The 20,905-nt window shown below is 41.3% G+C and overlaps 1 protein-coding gene across 9 annotated transcripts in view; it reads right to left on the reverse strand.

Annotated features, from left to right (window-relative positions):
- The window catches only part of SUGCT (succinyl-CoA:glutarate-CoA transferase), a 660,405-nt gene that overhangs the window by 393,864 nt on the left and 245,636 nt on the right, over positions 1-20,905 (reverse strand). For all 9 annotated transcript variants that reach the window (XR_011361904.1, XR_011361905.1, XM_069960339.1 and 6 more), the window contains one exon: positions 7,481-7,578. Coding sequence is in view for 7 of the 9 variants with exons in the window: in XM_069960339.1 (XP_069816440.1) it covers positions 7,481-7,578 (98 nt within the window). In the remaining 2 variants the exon portion in view is untranslated. The remainder of the gene's footprint in view (positions 1-7,480; positions 7,579-20,905) is intronic.

Raw genomic sequence — 20,905 nt, forward strand, 5'->3', positions numbered from 1 at the left:
TCTTGCATAATACCATAATTATTGCTGGTTCTTCAGACTTAATTAATATATATTAGAAACAACCTGTATGATAAAGAACACCTACCTCACATTCCAAATAGTACAATTCTAGTTATAGAGTCTGGTTAGTATGAAAAGATCAAAGTTCATTACGCTCAACCTTTTATGTCTATAAATATTATTTGATCCAGTAGAAGGAAAAAACAACTTTTTAATGGCATTCCCTATTGAAAATCAGACGGTTTCAACCAGTAACATTATCAAGCATTAAAAAAGCATAGTTTCAACTTTGTATAATTAAAAAAAACCTAAAAACTATAGAGGGAGTAATCATATGCACAGAACGGCTATGTTCACACTACGTGAAGAGACCGGCCGTTCCGTGAATACAGCCGAGTACCGTCCGAATGATCTTTTGGCCGCAGGGTTCTGATGCGGGAGCCCACATCAGAAACTCCCACAGCTAACAATGAAGCAAGCGGCCGGAGCTGCTCGCTTTATTGTGTGAACTGACAGGTCTTTCTGTCATGTCAGTTATTTGCGGCCCCGTACGGGATCCCGGCCGGTGCGTATACGATGTGTATACGCTCCAGCCAGGATCCCATACAAGAAAAGTCAGTTCCACACCGTACAAAGTACTGTCGTTCTTTAACGTAGTGTGAACATAGCCAACATCTGCGCACAGTGAAATATCCTCAATTGGGCATTTTTTCCAAATTGTGTTGGTGGGTTTATGCATAATCGCATGCCATGTAATAAATTCTATGTACCTCATGAATATTACTTTGCCAATGTGATAGTATAGTACACCATACAGCACAGATCAAACAATCTGATGAACCATCACTAGAACAACATTGCAATGTACAGAACTTGCTTATATATTTGACAAAAGACTTTGCACTGCACAAATTTACACTAAGCATGCTATTAAACAGTTGTACTTTCCGTCACATGATAAATGAAAAAACCCCTATCACTATATTTATCTAAGAATCTAGCAACTCTTAAAAAGGAGCTTACAAATGATGAACTTAAAATAGCACACTGGATTCCAGTCAATGAAATAATAGATAATGAATACATATTAGGGTTGTATTTTTCTGCAAATAACGATAAACAATCTCAAACGACTGCTATGAAGAACGATCTTATATCGTTCATCCTATTACACAGGATGATGATCATTACTCACGGTTATTCTTGCGCTCGTCCTTTCCTGACTGATAGACCAGAGAGTGACCGAACGAGGTGTTATTACACAGAACAATGTTTTAACGATTTGTGAACGATCAACAATGAAAATAGGTCCAGATTCTATCAAACGATTTTTTTTTGGTCTTTTAATCCTTGCCTGCTATTACACAAAATGATTATGGTTTAAATCTTAATGATGTAATGATTTTAAAACGATAATCGGCCTGTGTAATACGGCCCTTACGGGAGGATTCAAAATGGCATAGTGCTATGCCTGCCTGTAGGTTATACTGTGTAGCTATAGAGCTTTATAGTGTGTTTACACAGGCAGATTTATCTGACAGATTTTTGAAGGCAAAGCCGGGAACAGACTATAAACAGGGAACAGGTCATAAAGGAAAGAATTAGATTTCTCCTCTTTTCCCATCCATTCCTGGCTTTTGCTTAAAGTGACTGTACCACCAGGTCCAGGTTGAAGCACTGGAGGCGGTCCGACCCACCCACCCTTAGTGGGAGGAAACCCCAGCCAATCCATGACGTGACTCCATTAGAATCAATGGAACCCTATCATAGAGGGGCAGGGGTTTCCTCTCACTAAGGGTGGGTCTGCCCGCCTCCAGTGCTTCAGCCTGGGCCTGGTGGTACAGTCACTTTAAAAAAAAAAAAAAATCAAAAAATCTGCTAGATAATCTGTTTAACAGACATGTCAATCCTTTGATTGGAGAGCGGAATAGAGCAGAGGCGCACAAGTCCTTCCATAGAGTTGCCGTCTGACACTGAGGCAGGCGGAATTCTGCCATGTTTACTGTAAACATACCCTTAGAGTGGATGAAAAAAAAATAGTTTGCTTGTTTTTATATAATTATTTTATATAAATTGTATTGCTATTTTCTATGTCTCACTTCTTTTTTCTTTTTTTACACTCCAAGCTTTACTCTGCAGGACACAGCATTGACCACTAACTCTGCTTTGTCTTTCATGCTTTACCTTGCAACCCTGCTCCATAAAGACAATAAACACTGACTCTCTATCCTTCAGTCTTTGGGCTCAAAGCTTATTATGCTTCAGCTGTGATTATATCTGATCTGTCAGCACCCACCCGAATCTGAACTGTAATCAGCTGCATAATCTTCAGCCTGTTTACACCAGTCTCATGATATCTGGCTGCAGAAGCTACCCGCTCTGTCCCCTTCTTCCCAGCATGAAGAGCACCTAGTTCTGCTCCTCACCCATCAGATACTTTACATGCCAGGTGGTCACTGCTGACCATCCAGCATGTGAAGGGATAACTGGTGGTAACCTCTGTTCCCGGCAGTATTAGCAGGGGGCAGGCTGTATGTTAAAGATGGGATGCTTCTTCTGCAGTGACTGCAGCATGTAAAGAGTTAAACTGCCAGGAACAGACTCCTCTCTGTTCCCAGCAGTTGTAGCAGGGTCTCGGTTGTTTGTCACAACCGGGCTCCCACTGACAGATTGTTGGGGGTGCTTTGCAGAGCCTCCCGCGATCAACCAGAGTCGTTTTATAGCCTGATCAGGCAGAACTGTGAGTGGGGAGGAGTCAAAGGAGTTATCCACTCGTTTTCTGTTTGGGTGGGATTTTGCAACTCTAGTCCATTGTATAGAGCTGAATTGTAATATCACACACAACCTGAGGACAGGTGCGGTGCTGTTTTTGCAAAATAGTAGCTGTGATTTTGTTTTCTAATTTTTGATTACCCCTTTAAATTACAGTAGTTATTAATTTAGGAATTGACAAGGGTAATAAGAGAAAAGGCCTGGATAAGTGAAATATAATGCTCAGAATGCTATCATGATTAACCCCTTAAGGACAGAGCCTGAAATGGCCTTAAGGACAGAGACAAATTTTATGAATATGACCAGTGTCACTTTATTCATTAATAACTTCGGGATGCTTTTACCTATCCGGCTGATTCTGAGACTGTTTTCTCGTGACATATTGTACTTTACATTTCTGGTAAAATGGAGTCGATACTCATAACAAATTACTCATAACATATATTAAATAACATTAGCAACATGTCTACTTTATGTTGGCAGCATTTATTAAACTATATTTCATTTTTTTTAGACAATAAGAAGCTTAAAACATTAGCAGCAATTTTCCAAATTTTCTGTAAAATTTTAAAATCAGATATTTTTAGGGACCTGTTCAGGTTCAAAGTGTATTTGAGGGGCCTGTCAGTTAGAAAGCCCCACAAAGCACCCCATTTCAGAAACTGCACCCCCCAAACTCTGCAAAAGAACATCCAGAAAGTTTTTTAACCCTTTAGGGGAGTCACAGAAATAAAAGCGAAGTGTGTAAGAAATTTGAAAATTTTTATTTTCTGTGCAGAGATTTTATTGTAATCCAATATCTTTCATAATGATAAACCTATTACCAGAGAAATGCACCCCAATATTGATTGACCCGTTTCTGCAGTTTATAGAAATACCCCATATGTGGCCCTATTGCGCTATTTGACGCAACCACAAGCCTCAGATATAAGGGAGCGCTTAGTGAATTTCAACGCCTCCGTTATATTTGGTCATTTTTGACCGTACCACTTGAGGTTGGCAGAGGCTCTGGGGGGCCAAAACCTAAAAAACACCCCTAAAGTGACACAATTTAGAAAACTGCACCCCTCAAGGAATGTAACAAGGGGTGCGGTGAGCATCTGGACCCCCCAGGGGCTTCGCAGATTTTCAGAACAATGTGGTGTAAAAAAGGAAAAATTCTATTTTTTACACTAAAATGTTGTTCTAGCCTTCATTTTTCATTTTTACAAGGGGATAAAAGAAAAAAAAACACCAAACATGTAGCGCAGTTTCTTCCGAATACAGAAATACCCCACAAGTGGACATAAAGTGCCAAGCGGGCGCAAGACGAGCCTCCAAAGAGAAGGAGCGCCAATTGGCCTTTGCAAGCTGGATTTTACTAGAATGGATTTCAAGGGTCATGTCACATTTACAGAGCCCTCATGCTGCAAAAACACTGGAAACCCCCCACAAGTGACCCCATTCACTTGGAAACTAAACCCCTCAAGGAATCTAACAAGGGGTTCAGTAAGCATATTGACCCTACTGGTGACGGGCACAAATGTGGAACAATGTGACGTGAAAGGGAAAAATTTCATTTTTTCACTTTCACGGCACAAATGTGGCAGTCATCAAGGGGTCCATATCCTCACTGCACCCCTTGTTAGATTCCTTGAGGGGTGTAGTTTCCAGAATGGGGTCACTTGTGGGGGGTTTCCAGTGTTTTGGCAGCACGAGGGCTCTGTAAATGCGACATGGCGTTCATCATCCATTCTGGCCACATCCAGCCTGCAAAATCCAAATGGCGCTCTTTCCCTTCGGAGGCTTGCCCTGCGCCCACATGGCGCTTTATGTCCACATGTGGGGTATTTACGGACTCAGGGGGAATTGCTCTACAAATTTTGTGTGTTTTTTTCTCTTTTAACCCCTTTTAACATTTTTTACACTTGATGTTGGTCTAGCCTTGATTTTTTCCTTTTCCACAAGGGGTTAAAAAAGAAAGTGAACACAAAATGTGTAGGATAATTTCCCCTGAGTACGAAAATACCCCACATGTGGATATAATGTGCCATATGGGCAGAGGGCAAGCCACCAAAGGGACAGAGCGCCATTTAGAGGCTGGAATGGAGGATGGAGGCCATGTCGCAATTAAAAAGCTCCTGTGCTGCCAGGACAGTAGAAACCCCCCACAAGTGACCCCATTATGGATACTACACCCCATAAGGAATCCAACAAGGGGTACAGTGAGCATATGGACCCTACTGGTGACGGGCACATAAGTGGAACATGTGCCATGAAAATAAAAAATAAATTTTTTTCATTTTCACGGCCCAAATGTGGCCGTCACCAGGGTGCCATATCCCCACTGCCCCCTCGTTAGATTCCTTATGGGGTGTAGTTTCCAGAATGGGGTCACTTGTGGGGGGTTTCTACTGTACTGGCCGCAGAGAGGCTTTGTAATTGCATCATGGCATCCTCTAATGGGAATGGCGGCCATACCTATTTAGCTGGGGAAAAGGGACAATTATTAATTTATTTGGGGGTATTAGGCCAATTATTAGTTTATAAGGTTGAAAATGACAGGTGTCCATCAAATTCAACCTGTGTTGATCCAGAGGAAGGCAAAAAACCCTTGTGAGGCAGACGACAGTAGCCTCATCACTGGGAAAAAATTCCTTCCCGACTCCATAATGGTGATCAGAATAATCCCTGGATCAACGTGACCCCTGAAATAGGAATAAGGGACAGAATTTAGAAAATGTAGAACTCCGATGAGGTGTGGTGCGCCTTGGAGCGATCCAGTATGCAGAGGCCGGGGGGATCAGGACAGGTGTCACACTGGAAAATGGTGTCCTTCCTGATCCCCCTGTTACGCCACACTCTGCACTTCTTCTGGGGTCTCCTGTTTTCCAGTGTGGGGGACGTCACCTGGAAAATGTTGCCCTGGTGCGATACGGGGTCCTTCATATCCAGAAGCGCTGGGTCCGCTCCATGGCTGCTAAATATTAGGGCTCTATTACTGCTTCTGATATTTTCGGATCGTGCCGCAAGCTACAGTAGCTCGGGCAGCGACGGACCGGAAGAGGGGGTGCTGGTAAAAAACTATCCCCGTACAGGTGGTGACCTTTATCCAGCAGTGGGAAGATGGGGGGCATCTGGGGGCTGGATTTGGGTGTCCCTTCCTTCATACACTCTAAGGGTACGTGCACACTGCGGAATGGCGAAGGATAACCCTTTGTGCATTCCGCAGCTGGCACCCGCCGGCGGACTGATGGAGGCGCGCGTCTCCGCTCGTGTCACACTCCATTATATGAACGTGTTCATTCTTTGGACGGACGACGGAATCTGCACGTGCATAGAATGGAGTCTATGACACGGGTGGAGACGCGCGCCTCCATCAGTCCGCCGGCGGGCGCCAGCTGCGGAATGCACAAAGAGTTATCCTTCGCCATTCCGCAGTGTGCACGTACCCTGGATCTGTAACTGTACCCTGAGGTACGCTCACAGAGTTTGTAGAATTTCACGCCATACCGTACGCTACGCTACCCCCCAGACACGTCACTGGATGATGAGGATGATGAGGATGAATGGAGGAAAGAAGGACCCCCCATTCATCCTCACTGGCTGTTTCGGTGTCGGAGGCAATAATAACGTATGCGTCCGATGCCGAAAACACCCTGGGGGCCATCTTTATACGGGGATTAGTATATGGGGTATGTAAATGTGTAGTGGTGTAGTGTAAAACTTTATTCCATGTAGAGTGGTGTAGTGTAGTGTTTTTTATGTGTTTTTTTGACAGTAAGAAAAAATATCCCTACGCCAAGAAAGGAGCTGCTGATAAATGCCGCACTTATGTGTCTATTAGTAATTTTCATAACTTTTATTGGTCAATAACATATCTTAAAATTATTTTGCTCGGACTTAGAGGCCTTTAAGGCTTCCTGTATTACTGTTGCTACTAAACGGATATCTTTTGGGGCAGGGTCTGACAGCAAGCAGCAGGACATATGATCATGACAATAATTTGTTTCTATTATTCTGGATTTGCACATTTTATTTTATTTATTTTAACATTTTATTTTACAGTTTATGGGCACATGTGGGGTACTTTCCTCTGTTCCTTTTGACAATGAGAAAATTCCATTTCCAATATAATGGTTTAATGATAAAAACTTCCCTCTAACACCTGTGGGGTCTATATTTTCACAACACTCCTAGGGTTTGAGAGTTGCAGGTTCCAGAGTGGGGTCATTTCTAATGTTTTTCCACTGTACTGTCAATTCTTTCGGAGGACAGTGGAATCGGCCCGGCCAGAATTGTGTCTATGGCAGGTGTGGAGATGCGCGCCGCCACAAGCAGCAGAAATTATCAGTGTGGATTCCATTGTGTGAACCCACCCTAAGGCTCAGATTGTCCTTAGTTGGTCCTTAAAAGGGTTATCCAGTGCTACAAAAACATGGCCACTTTCTTTCAGAGACAACATGACTCTTGTCTCCAGTTCAGGTGCAGTTTGCAATTATGCTCCATTAAAGGGGTTATCCAGCGCTACAAAAACATGGCCACTTTTCCCTCTACTGTTGTCTCCAGTTCAGGTGCGGTTTGCAATTAAGCTCCATTTACTTCAATGGAACTGAGTTTCAAAACCCCACCCAATCTGGAGACAACAGTAGGGGGAAAGTGGCCATGTTTTTGTAGCGCTGGATAACCCCTTTAAGATGTTAAAATAAATAATAATAAATTCACATACCGTGCTGTTAAAACTTGGAGAAGGTCTTTTCTGTGCTGCACTCTAAGTTTGTTAGTCTTGAATCTGGGATCATCTATGAGTTCAGAAAGACCTGTAATCTAAATCAAATTGAGTCATATTATTGTTTCACATAAACTTTTGCATTAATACCATAATATTAAAACATAAACAAAAAGGCCGTTAAATTTTTTTCAATAGGGTCTGGGGAACAATAAATGATATCCAAATAGGGGGACATTTAATCAGACCAGCGTACTCGTATGCCGTTCTTGAATCAAGCTCCACCCCCATTGACCTCACCGGATTTAATCAGAGGTGCACCTAAAGCTGACGGGACCTGTGCCTGTCACAGGTCAGTCATAGAAGTGATGATATCTTCCCTTCCCCACCTTGCTATGCCCCCCTCCCCCCTCCCAAAATGCTGTAGGGGCTTATAACTTCTGTAGCGTATGCCAGGAGGGCACATTGATACTACACATTGTACATGACAAAAATGTAGCAAATAAAGTCACCTCACACCATGCTGTACACTTTCTTTATAAATAATAATTGCTGTAAAATTTGAATGCAAAATTCTTAGAGATTCTGCAACTTAAAAGCTATTACTTGCAAAAATAAAGAAGCTGCTATGTGAAAGAAAAGGCAATTGTGAATATAAAAAAAATCTGCATTTTTTTTAGTTACCAGACAGCATTAAATATGGTATTATACTATATACAGGACATATCAGATATGGTTTGAAGGAAATGTCACACGATTATAGGTTATCCTCTAACTGATTGCAGAGAGTCTGATTGCTAAAAACACCCACAATCTCAAGCGCGGCAACCCAAGTATTAAATAAGACTAGAGGAAATTCTGTACTCAGATGGCAGCTCCCATAGAGAATGAATCAAGCAGCGTCCACACCTGGCAAACCCGGGAAAACCTACATTGGGGATATATTTACTGGAGTGGCCAACTACCAAGGGGTGCTCCTTACTGGGGCAGCTATTTACAATGTAGGTTGTTCCTTACTCGGGGGATAAACACCCCCTGCACTCACTGAATATAAGTTACTGTAATCATTTTTCTCAACCTTATCAAGACGAGATGCTTCAGCCAAGTACCCCCAAGAATGCAATCGATTAGAAAAGTTGCCTTAATAAGGCTGATATCACACTTCCACCATAGGCTCTGTATAAAGTCTCTGTCAGCAACTGATTCCCAGATCAGATCGCCCCATAACAATGTTTTATTTTTTTAAAAGCCGACAAATAAAATAAAAGTTATACAAGTTACATATCATTGTAATCGTACTGATGTGAGGGACATAGATAACATGTCAGTTTTACCGACCTCCCTGTACAGCAGCCCCATGTAGTCCACCCCCCCCCCCCACAGCAGCCCCATGTCTTATAACCCCCCTTCCTGTGCAGCAGCCCCATTTAGTATACCCTCCAACCTCCCATATATAGTATAGGCCCCCATGTGTGGGGAAAAAAAACATACTTACCTATGACAATGTTCCCATGTTTCCAGCAGTGTCTCTTCATGAGTGCCGGTCACCAGCTTGATTCAGCAAGCTTCCTGTGCTGACAGGCTAATACACAGCTGTCTGCAATGGAAGCTTCTGCAGAAGAGCACTGGCGGTGCTTGCAGTCAGCCCTCATCAGGTATATGTTTAAAAAAGCTCTGCTACAGGTAGGTAATGTGCAACACGCAGACATCCCTGCTGCCAATAGCAAGGCTTTTACAGTGGTCGGATGGTCTTAATCGTAAGTATATTGGTCGACAGACGGCACACGCTGCCTCTTACATGTCCCCTTGAAGCCAGAGTGTACCCGCTCAACCTGCGGTGGGTACCCCTTTTGGGGGGTTTCTCAACCGCAGGTTGAGAAACCCTTGTCTAGAGCATGTTTGAAACTGTTATCTACCAATATATGGTTACTGTATAGGGGATATTGGTCTTAGTATACTATAGGATTTTATTCAGTAATGGTGGTAATCTAAACAGTATGGCAGAGATATTTGTTCCTTAAAGGAGACCTGTCATCCCCTGTGCCGCGGTGACAGGCTCCTGGCCCCCAGCTAGATCCCCTTGTACTAACCACATCGGGCCGAGTCCCGCTCCCCGGATGGAGATATTCTGGTCAGAAGCCGGCGCGCGCTGTGGAGATAGGTCCGGCGTCCATAGAGAGTGAATAGAGCCAGACTCATCTCTGCTGCGCGCGCACGTCTCCATTCATTCTCTATGGACGCCGGACCTATCTCCACAGCGCGCGTGCCAGCTTCTAACTGGGATATCTCCGTCCCGGGACCGGCTCCGGCAGTGGGACTCGGCAAGATGAGGTACGTATAAGGGGATCTAGCTGGGGGTTGGGAGCCTGTCTCCCCGTCACGGGTGGCTTTAAATACTGGTATTATTGGAAATACTGCTCTTGGTATGCAATAGCATTGTAGAAACATTAAAGATTGTTGGCAAAAAGAGACCACTTGGTCCATCTAGTCTGCCCTTTTAGTATTTTCTTTCTTATTATCTTAGGGTAGATATATGTGTATGCCAGGCAGGTTTAAATTTCTTAAAATTTTAAGAATACAGCTTGCTGTGTGTGTGGGACCACAATAAAATGATAAAGTACTGCAAATAATTCAGTAACACAATGAAACTGCAATGTGTGAATGCAGCCTAGATGTTCTGCAACAGCTTTGGGCGGGGAATAGGCAGGGTGGGGGACTATGATGGAATAGCTGAGGGAAAGCATTGCATTCTGGAACCTGTAGTACTGAGTACATCTGCTCAACCAGGAAATACAGAAACACAAAACAGAACAAACCCCCCAAAACAAATGGATTTTTGGTAGTTTCAAAACGGGGATAGATAGGTAAATATTGTTATATGCTTCTTCAGAAGTTAGATTTTTTTTACCTCTACCCGGAGTTTCCCTTTAAAAGCCCCGTCACTGCAGGAACGTGTATATATACATCCCTACTGTAACATAGTAACACATATATACAGATTGTGGACGTAAAGGGGTTACAACACTTCCCTCCTGAACCTTATTAAGTCATTTAAAATATTTTAAGTTTTCGAATCATGTCCCCCTTTTTCCATTTTTTTTTTATCAATATGTTTTTGCAGATCTACAGAACTGGACACAGTTTTTTTAAGCCGTCTTACTGGAGCTCTATACACTGGGATCACAATCTCCCTCTTTCTACTGGTTATACCTCTAGCTATAGAGCCTAGCATATGATTTGCTTTCACTACTGCTTGGTTGCACTGGTGACTCATTTTAAGGCTTTTAGAAATCGCTACCTCTAAATCCTTCTCTACTGAAGTCTTTGCTAACACAGAACTGCCAGTATGATACTCGGATAGAGGATTCCCTTACCCCAAGTGCATTATTTTACTTTTGGAAACATTGAACTACAGTTTGCATTGTTTTCACCACTTATCTAGTATAGCTAATCCTTTTTCATGTTACTGACACCTCCAGGAATATCAACCCTATTGCACACTTTAGTGTTATCAGCAAACAGACAAATCTTGCCTACCAACCCTTTTTCTATGTCACATACAAACATATAAAAAAAAAGAGAGCCCATAACAGACCCTTGTGGCTACCACTTGTAACCAGTCTCTGCTCAGCATATACACCATTAGGCTGGGTTCACACTATGTATATTTGAGGCTGTATTTGGTCCTCATGTCAGGTCCTCATAGCAACCAAAACCAGGAGTGGATTGAAAACACAGAAAGGCTCTGTCCACACAATGTTGAAATTGAGTGGATGGCCGCCATATAACGGTATTTCAATACAACAGCCGTTGTTTTAAAATAACAGCAAATATTTGCCATTAAATGGCAGCCATCCACTCAATTACAACATTATGTGAACAGAGCCTTTCTGTGTTTTAATCCACTCCTGGTTTTGGTTGTTATACAGCCTCAAATATACAGCCTCAAATATACGTAATGTGAACATTTGGTTGTACAGCTCTTTCTGTATCTTTTCTTCTACATGATGTTTATAAGCATAGTGTATACAATTACCAATATAGACAAATAAAGTGTGTTTAAAGTAATAAAATTTATAAATATGAATCTAAAATATTTAGATGATTTTGGTAAATTATCATCCTCATTTTTATTTTAAATTCTGATTCCTGGATTTTATTTTTGTTTTTGCACCCTGTGGCTATGTTCGCACACTGAATTTCTATCAGTCTTTTGGTCAGTCTCTTTTTTTCAACCAAAACCAGAAATGGGTTGAAAACACAGAAGCTGTGTAAATCTTTCTATTATAACTTTTCCCTGTCAGTTTCACTTATGATTTTTGTTAGAAAAAAAGACGGAAATACTGTGTGTGAACATAGCCTATAGGTGGAAGATGAGCAAACTATAAGCTTGATCACTTCATTTAACTCTGATGGCTGTAGAATTTGAAGCCTAAAAATCCATTTCATATTCTACCCATAACCCACACTGCTATTTATTAGAACTGACAGAATGCTGTTTATCCTCCACTTGTGGGATTTGAACCCACAATGGAGAGTGTAGTTTCTGGTAGGCAGGATGCTTCCACCAAACCATAGCCTCCATTTAATTTATATGTCATTGCTAATTATTTTTTTTAAGTATATGGTTTTATACATGAACTCCGATATCACCATTTGGTAAAACCCCTTCAATGTCATCAATTATATGTTTGTAATTAACTGTAGTTCTGTAATCTACTATAATATGCGTCACATCTCTTTCCAATAAAATTATCCTTGTAAAGAATGTGTCGTGTGTATTCCTCCTAATCCTTTGATGTTTGTACACCGGATCTGGTTCCAGGGGAATCGTGCCTGAAATAGCCAACAGGGTGGCCTATGCCCCCCGGACCGGTCCTTCTAGTAAACTTAAGGGCCAGATGTTATTAAGGCTGCTCTGCCACTTTAAATCTCTGCCACTTTAGGTCAGCAGCGGTGACTTAAAGCCACGCTGACTCCACTCTCACACTTCCCTTTACTCATTGGTGGAGCAGGCAGCCTGTTCCATCAAGGAGTAATGAGAAGTGCAAGGCCCCAGGAAGGAGGGTGAAGGAGGGAGAAGAGGATGCCTTCCTGAAGAGGAACCGCTTACCGCCCTGACTGGTATCTGGGGAGGGGGTTTGGCGGGGGGGGGGGGGGGTTACTGTATAGTATTGGTGTCTGTAAGACACCAATACAATACAGTAGCCTAGGGCTGGCTGGAGCAGGGGACACTCACCTCCCTGTCCGGCCAGCCAGTGTCTTCTCCGTGATTCAGACGATTATCACTGTCTGCATCTCTCTGCTCCGGCCAGACCTGACAAGAAGAGGCAAGAACAGGAGAGCAGCATGGGACCAGAAAGTGAGTATATTGGGGAGGGAGAACATTGTGCTTTGTTCTGTAACATGTGACTCCAGTTATTGCAGAACTACAACTCCCATTGTTGCCTGCTGGCAGGACATGATGAGAGTTGTAGTTTGGTAACAGCTGAGGAGCCACTTGTTAGGAAGAAGTCATTTAGGGGTACAGTTTATTTAGGCTAGGTTCACACTGCGTTTTCAGCATCCGTTTAACGCATCCGTTTTTTGCAAAAAACGCATGAAAAACGGATTGCAAAAAACGGATTCATTTGTGTGCATCCGTTTTTCCATTGACTTCCATTATTAAAAAAAATGGATCCGTTTTTTTTGACGGACCAAAACGGACAAAAAAACGTTGCTGACCCTATTTTTTTGGATGTTAAAAAAAACGGATCCGTTAAACGGATGCTGAAAACGCAGTGTGAACCTAGCCTTAGTAGTGTTCTCCAACCTGTGACTGCTCAGTAGGGTATAATGGGGTTGTAGATTAGGAACAGCAGAAGGGTCCCATGTTGGAGAACACCACACTAAATAAACTGTACCCCTAAATGATTGCTTCCTAACAGTGGCTCCTCAGCTGTTACCAAACTAAAACTCTCATCATGCCCTGGTGATAGGAGATAATGGGGGTTATAGATGCGGAATAGCAGGAGGGTCACATGTAGGAGAACTCCACATTAATAAACTGTACCCCTAAATGATTGTTTCCTAACCAGTGGCTCCTCAGCTGTTACCAAACTACAACTCTCACCATGTCCTGCCACCAGGGTACAATGGGAGTGCCACTGGTAGGAAAACAATAATTTAGGGGGGCAGTTTATTAAGTATAGTGTTCTCCAGCATGTGACCCTCTAGTCGCTACAAGACTAGAGCTCCCATAATGTCCTGATGTTCAGTTGTTGTTTAGGAACAGCTGAAGAGCCACTAGTTAGGAAACAATGATTTAGGGGGTCAGTGGCACATTACATTTGGGGGGGGGGCAGTGGTACAGTACATTAGAGGGGATAGTGGTACAGTACATTAGAAGGGGCAGCAGTACAGTACATTAGAGAGGACAGTGGTACAGTACATTAGAGGTGGTACAGTACATTAGAGGACACAGTGGTACAGTAGATTAGAGAGGACAGTGGCACAGTACATTTGAGGACACAGTGGTACAGTACATAAGAGGGGACAATGGCACAGTACATTAAAGGGGACAGTGGTACATTAGGGAGTCAGTGGTACAGTACATTAGAGAGGACAGTGGTACACATGTGTTCTCATTTTTGCAATCTTACTGCCCTACGAGCAATGAATGTTCCCTGTCAGACTTTGACGTAACTCCCCTCATAGAAAAGGAATGCTGTCGCTGATGTGCTCTATGTTGACTTCTCTGCCGAGTGGTACAAAGCTTCCTTATATGACTCAATGGTAGTCTGATTTACATTTCACTCTGTCTCCACTACAGTGGAAAATGAGCAGTGAGCTTCTTAGCAAAGGTAGCAGGCAAACCTCCCAGATCAAAACTGCTCTTATTATGTGCCTTTTTCAGCTAAATGCCATTTACCCTGACGTTTCCCCCTTTTGTTTTAGGGGATGCACGGCCATTGGTACAATGCATCACATATGGTGGTCGTGCTTATTAGTCCAATCTTTTTGGACCAAAGTTGTTCAGCTTGTGATAAATATCATCGGCTGGTCATATCCTAAAACACCCCAAGCTTGTCTTTTGGGGATTAAGACCTCTAAGCTTCCCTTTAAAACTTTTAAACTAGTACAATATATTTTCATGGCTGCTAGAATTCATATAGCGTCCCGCTGGAAACATCCATTGCTACATTTAGATAAGGTGATAGAGCGCATTAATAGTATTTTATTGTCTGAAAAGATTTCTGCCATAAGGGGAGACACAGTTGCAACCTAACACAGTTGAAAAGGTCTGATATCCATGGTATACTTCTGCCCATGTAGCAGATTTGTCTTACTACTTTACGTATTAAAGGGGTAGTGCGGCGGTAAAAAATTATTCACAGAATAACACACATTACAAAGTTATACAACTATGTAATGTATGTTATGTCTGTGAATGGCCCCCTTCCCTGTGTCCCACCACCCCCACCCATGTACCCGGAAGTGTAGTGCATTATACATACCTGATCCGTGCCGACACGCGTCCGCCATCTTGTGTCAAACGTCATTTTCGGCCGGCCGGCCCGAACACCGATCTTCCCGAGTGCCGGCCGCGTCATCAGCTGCTCAGCCGCGATTGGCTGAGCATAACTGTGCTCAGCCACTCGCGGCTCAGCGGCGCTGATCGATCCATGGCTTCAGGTTAAAGAGGATGTACCAGGTGGTACATCCTCTTTAAAACCAGGTACTATCTGAGGGCAAAGTGTGAACACATATGATGCAATCTTATGCAACTTAATAAACTTTATATGTTTGATACAAAAAATCTTATAATGCTCCAGGTGGGCTATAAATTAATATTTAATAAACCTCAATAAAACCTCAGGACACATAATGGCAAATGTGTACATCCTAGTATCAGACCTCTTGGAAAAATCACCTTTTCCAGCTTGCACTGTTTACTTCATCTAGTGGCGTTACAGCAATGACCTAAGCCCACTTGAAGAATTTAGTAAATACAAACACATTTAGTGCCACATTAAAAAAAAATTATTTCAGATTTATAAGCTCTATTATAAATCAGTGAAGCAGTGTAATACTCTTTTACTCATTGCTGGAATAAGAGTGTAAGGTCTTAGCAAAAGGTCTGTCACTTTTGAAACAATGGTGACATCCTGTGGCAGTAATGTTTATGGGGATCCATTTAAACAACTGGCAACGTTGTACACTCCAATACTTCTATATTCTGTCTACTGCCTGTGCAATGTCACTGAAAAACATTTGCATAAATTATAGTGAATGCTTTAACTTGATGACAGTAACAGTTAACATTGCATCTCTGTCTCAACTTAACATGTCAATCAGCTTTAGCCTAACAAAGGATAACTGCTCCTTTTTCTAAACGACAATCAAACCAAAAAATATATAGACACCCTTGATTTTCCATATAAATATTATTTTACTTTATTGTTATTTCATACATTCCTCTTCTGTTATGGATGTACAGTATGAAAACAATGTGATACAGTGTTTACCATAAAACAAAAACTATATGATGTTAAAAGAAAAAAAACTGTTTAAAAAAAAAAAAAGACTAAACTATTATAGTAATACCTTTATTGGCTAACCAAAAATATGTGGGTGGCTTATGGTTGTTTAGATACAAGTCCTGTGGATCCCCTGCTAAATTCAACTCATTTAGGAGCCTTAGGTAGCTAACTCCCAATGACAGCTTAATTACATCATTCATGTAACTTATTAATTAACTTTTGTTATAGGGGTTAGTCAGGATGAGAAAAAGCACAGCTACTTTCCTGCAAAAACAGCACCACCCCTGCCCTCATGCTGCATATAGTATTGCAATTCAGCTCCATTCACTTTAGTGATACAACTGCAAAGCCACACTCAAACTGTGGACAGTTTTTTTTTTTTTAAGTTTATTGAGCTGTATAAATTATGTAATAATTTTATAGCTTAAGTTTTTATGAACTTGGTGATACAAAACATGTCTATGTTTTGTATAACAATTAATTTGTATTGGGAATAAATGTAATTATATTATTTAGGTAGGTAATGGGTATTTTTTTATTATACTGTATTTTATTTAAATATAATAGTTTAGTTTTGTTTTTTCACTTTGCCCTTGTTCAACTCTACTGGACATTCATCAGCAATATCCTGATCACTGATACAATTCACTGCATTACTACTCCATAATACTGACAGGCTCATCAAGGCTGTATAGAGACATACAGAGTAGGCCTGGGAGCCTTCAGAAGGCTAGTAATCTCATCACTACACTGTTGATGGTTAAGACACCTCCATATACATTACCCCCTCTCTCCAATAATATTAATGTTACATTACCTTTTACCACATAAAACATTTAATATATATAAAATATATATATATATATTGTATATACACACATATTTAGTTTCATCCATAACAACCTGAACTATAAAATCTTGATATTATTTATTCAACATGGTGGAAATTAATGACATGGCTGGACTCCTCACATGACTGGCCTGTCAATATTCAAGGATTTACATTGTTCAGAAGGGATCGGGTGGGCAGAAGGGGAGGAGTATGTCTGTATTTTAGAAATGATATTAAAGTGAGTTTAACAGATGCAATAGCGGGTGATGACTGTGATGATGTGGATGGAATCATTGTGAGTAAAACTACAGAGGGAGGTATTTGGTGAAAAAATTTGGTGTAATATATTGACCCCCCCAAAATTACTGAGGTGATAGATGGTCAGTTGCATAGACAAATAGAGCGGGCTGCCCGGGAGGGGACAGTAGTGGTAATAGATGACTTCAACCATCAGCATATAGATTTCTTAACCTACTGCAGAATAATTTTCTGGGCTAGTTTGTGGAGGAGCCAACAAGAAGTGATGCACTGTTGGATCTGGTTATTTCTAACAACGCTGAGCTGGTTAGGGATGTCAATGTCCATGAACACCTGGGGAACAGTGACCACAATATAGTGACTTTTAGCTTTAAGTGTAAAAAACATAGACATGTTGGGAGGGCAAAAAAAAAGTTTAATTTTAAAACGGCCAATTTTCCTGGGTTAAGGGCTGAACTTTACGGCATAGACCGGGAGTGGCTGCTGTCACATACTGAAACAGCTAATAAATGGGAAATCTTCAAATCCATATTAAATAACTGTACTGCCAAATACTGTATATTCATATGGGTAACAAATATAAACGGTTTAAATCAAATCCCACATGGCTTGCAACTGGGGTTAGAAGGGCTATAAGTGACAAACAAAGGGCATTCAAATAATACAAATCAGAGGGGTCAGCTGTAGCCTTTAACCCCTTCAGGACCAGGCTAATTTTCGTTTTTGCATTTTCGTTTTTTCCTCCTTGTGCTTAAAAGGCCATAGCATTTTTACACCTACAGACCCACATGAGCCCTTATTTTTTGGGTCACTAATTGTACTTTGCAATGACAGGCTGAATTTTTGCATAAAATATGCTGCGAAATCAGAAAAAAAATTATATGCGTGGTGAAATAATAAAAAACACAATTCTTTTTCTTTCAACTCCTCCTTTTTGGTGTAGGGGTGTTTTTTCCCCCCTATATCCTACCGCCACTGTCTGCTGATAAGTACCGCACATAAGTGCGGCATTTATCAGCAACTCCTTTCTTGACGTAGGTATATTTTTTTTACTGTCAAAAAAAACACTACATTACACCACACTACATGAAATAAAGTTTTACACTACACTACATTACACATTTACATACCCCATATAAAAATCCCCATATAAAAATGACCCCCAGGGTGTTTTCGGCGGCGGAGGCATACACTATTATTGCCTCTGACACCGAAACTGCCAGTGAGGATGAATGAGGGGATTCTTTTTTCCTCACTGATCCTCATCCTCATCATCCAGTGACGTGTCGGGGGTAGCGTAGCGTATGCTGCCTCCCAGACACGTCTTTGCCGCCAGTACCTTCTCAATTCCAATTCTAAATTCTACACACTCTGTGAGAGTACCTTAGGGTACACTTACAGATTAAGGCTATGTTCACTCAACATAAGAGACCGGCCGTTCCGTGACTCAGGTGTGAAAATAAAATATTACATTGTTTACACAATAATGTTGGTTTAGCCTTACATTTTTCATTTTTACAAGGGGTTAAAAGAGAGAAAAACACACAAAATGTGTAGAGCAATTTCCCCTGAGTCTGTAAATACCCCACAAAAGGACATAAAACGCCATGTGGGTGCAGGGTAAGCTTCCAAAGGGAAGGAGCGCCATTTGGATTTGGCCAGAATGGATGATGAACGCCATATCGCATTTACAGAGTCCTCGTGCTGCCAAGACAGTGGAAAACCCCCACAAGTGACCCCATTCTGGAAACTACACCCCTCAAGGAAGCTAACAAGGGGAGCAGTGAGGATATGGACCCCTTGATTACAGGCACATTTGTGCCGTGAAAGTGAAAAAATGAAAATTTTCCCTTTCACGCCACATTGTTTCACATTTGTGCACGTCACCAGTGGGGTCCATTTGCTCACTGCATCCTTGTTAGATTCCTTGAGGGGTGTAGTTTCCAGAATGGGGTCACTTGTAGGGGGTTTCCAGTGTTTTGGCAGCATGAAGGCTTTGTATATGCGACATGGCCCTTGAAATCCATTCCAGTTAAATTCAGATTGCAAAGGCCAATTGGCGCTCCTTCCCTTTGGAGGCTCGTCCTGCACCGGCTTGGCACTTTATGTGGGGTATTTCCGTACTCGGGAGAAAATGTGCTACATGTTTGGTGTTTTTTTTTCTTTTATCCCCTTGTAAAAATGAAAAATGAAGGCTAGAACAACGTTTTAGTGTAATTAATTGAATTTTTCCTTTTTTACGCCACATTGTTCTGAAAATCTGTGAAGCACCTGTGGGGTCCAGATGCTCACCGAACCCCTTGTTACATTCCTTGAGGGGTGTAGTTTTCTAAATGATGTCCCTTAAGGGGTGTTTTTTAGGTTTTGGCACCCCAGAGCCTCTGCCAACCTGAAGTGGTACAGTCAAAAATGACCAAATATAACGGAGGCATTGAAATTCACTAGGCGCTCCTTTATATCTGAGGCTTGTGGTTGCGTCAAATAATGCAATAGGGCCACATATAGGGTATTTCTATAAACTGCAGAAACGAGGCAATAAATATTGGGGTGCACTTCTCTGGTAATAGGTTTATAATTATGAAAAATATTGGATTACAATAAAATCTCTGCACAGAAAATTAAAATGTTCAAATTTCTTACATACTTAGCTTTTATTTCTGTGTTTCCCCTAAAGGGTTAAAAAACTTTCTGGATGTGCTTTTGAGAGTTTGGGGGGTGAAGTTTCTGAAACGAGGTGCTTTGTGGGACTTTCTAACATACAGTCCCCTCAAATACATTTTCAGGCTGGGTTCACACTACGTATATTTCAGTTAGTATTGTGGTCCTCATATTGCAACCAAAACCAGGAGTGGATTGAAAACACAATAAGGCTCTGTTCACACAATGTTGAAATTGAGTGGATGGCCGCTATTTAATGGCAAATATTTGCTATTTTAAAACAACGGCTGTTATATTGAAATAATGGCAGTTATTTATTGTTATATGGCGGCCATCCACTCAATTTCAACATTGTGTGGACAGAGCCTTTCTGTGTTTTTAATCCACTCCTGGTTTTGGTTGCAATATGAGGACCACAATACTGACTGAAATATACTGTGTGTGAACCCAGCCTAAACCTGAACAGGTCCCTTATAATATCTGATTTTCAAATTGTACTGAAAATTTGGAAAATTGCTTCTAATATTTTAAGCTTTCTATTGTCTAAAAAAAATGAAAGATAGTTTAATAAATGCTGCCAACATAAAGTAGACATATTGCCAATGCTATTTATTATATAATTTATGTGGCACAACCATTTTCTGTATAAGCAGAAAAGTTTCAAAGTTGGTAAAATGCATTTTTTCACAATTATTGACGTTATTTTTTTATTTTTTTTAATTTTAGTTATAGGTATTGACTCCAGTTTACCAGAAATGTAAAGTACCACATGTCACGAGAAAACAATGAATGAATAAAGTGACACAGGTCATATTGATAAATTTTGTCTCTGTATTTAAGGCCATTTCAGGCTCTGTCCTTAAGGGGTTAAACAAAAAAAAGTTATGGGTCTTAGAATGTGAGACAATAATTTATTTTAATCAGTCACTGAGTTCACATGTCAGGGTGGTTTGGTAATCTCCCCACTGGGAGGCACCCTTTTGCAGCAGGTTTTCCTTCCCTGGAGAAATATCTGGCTATTCACGTTTTTTGGAACTCACAGCCAAGGCTCATATGGCTATGTCAATGACACAATAAAAAAAAAGTTACAGTCCTGAACGGCAATGATGGGAAAAAGAAAAAAATTGTTAAGCATTAACGTGCAGAATGTATGTA

Source organism: Dendropsophus ebraccatus, chromosome 2, assembly GCF_027789765.1.
Source record: "Dendropsophus ebraccatus isolate aDenEbr1 chromosome 2, aDenEbr1.pat, whole genome shotgun sequence".
In the NCBI taxonomy this organism is placed as follows: domain Eukaryota; kingdom Metazoa; phylum Chordata; class Amphibia; order Anura; family Hylidae; genus Dendropsophus; species Dendropsophus ebraccatus.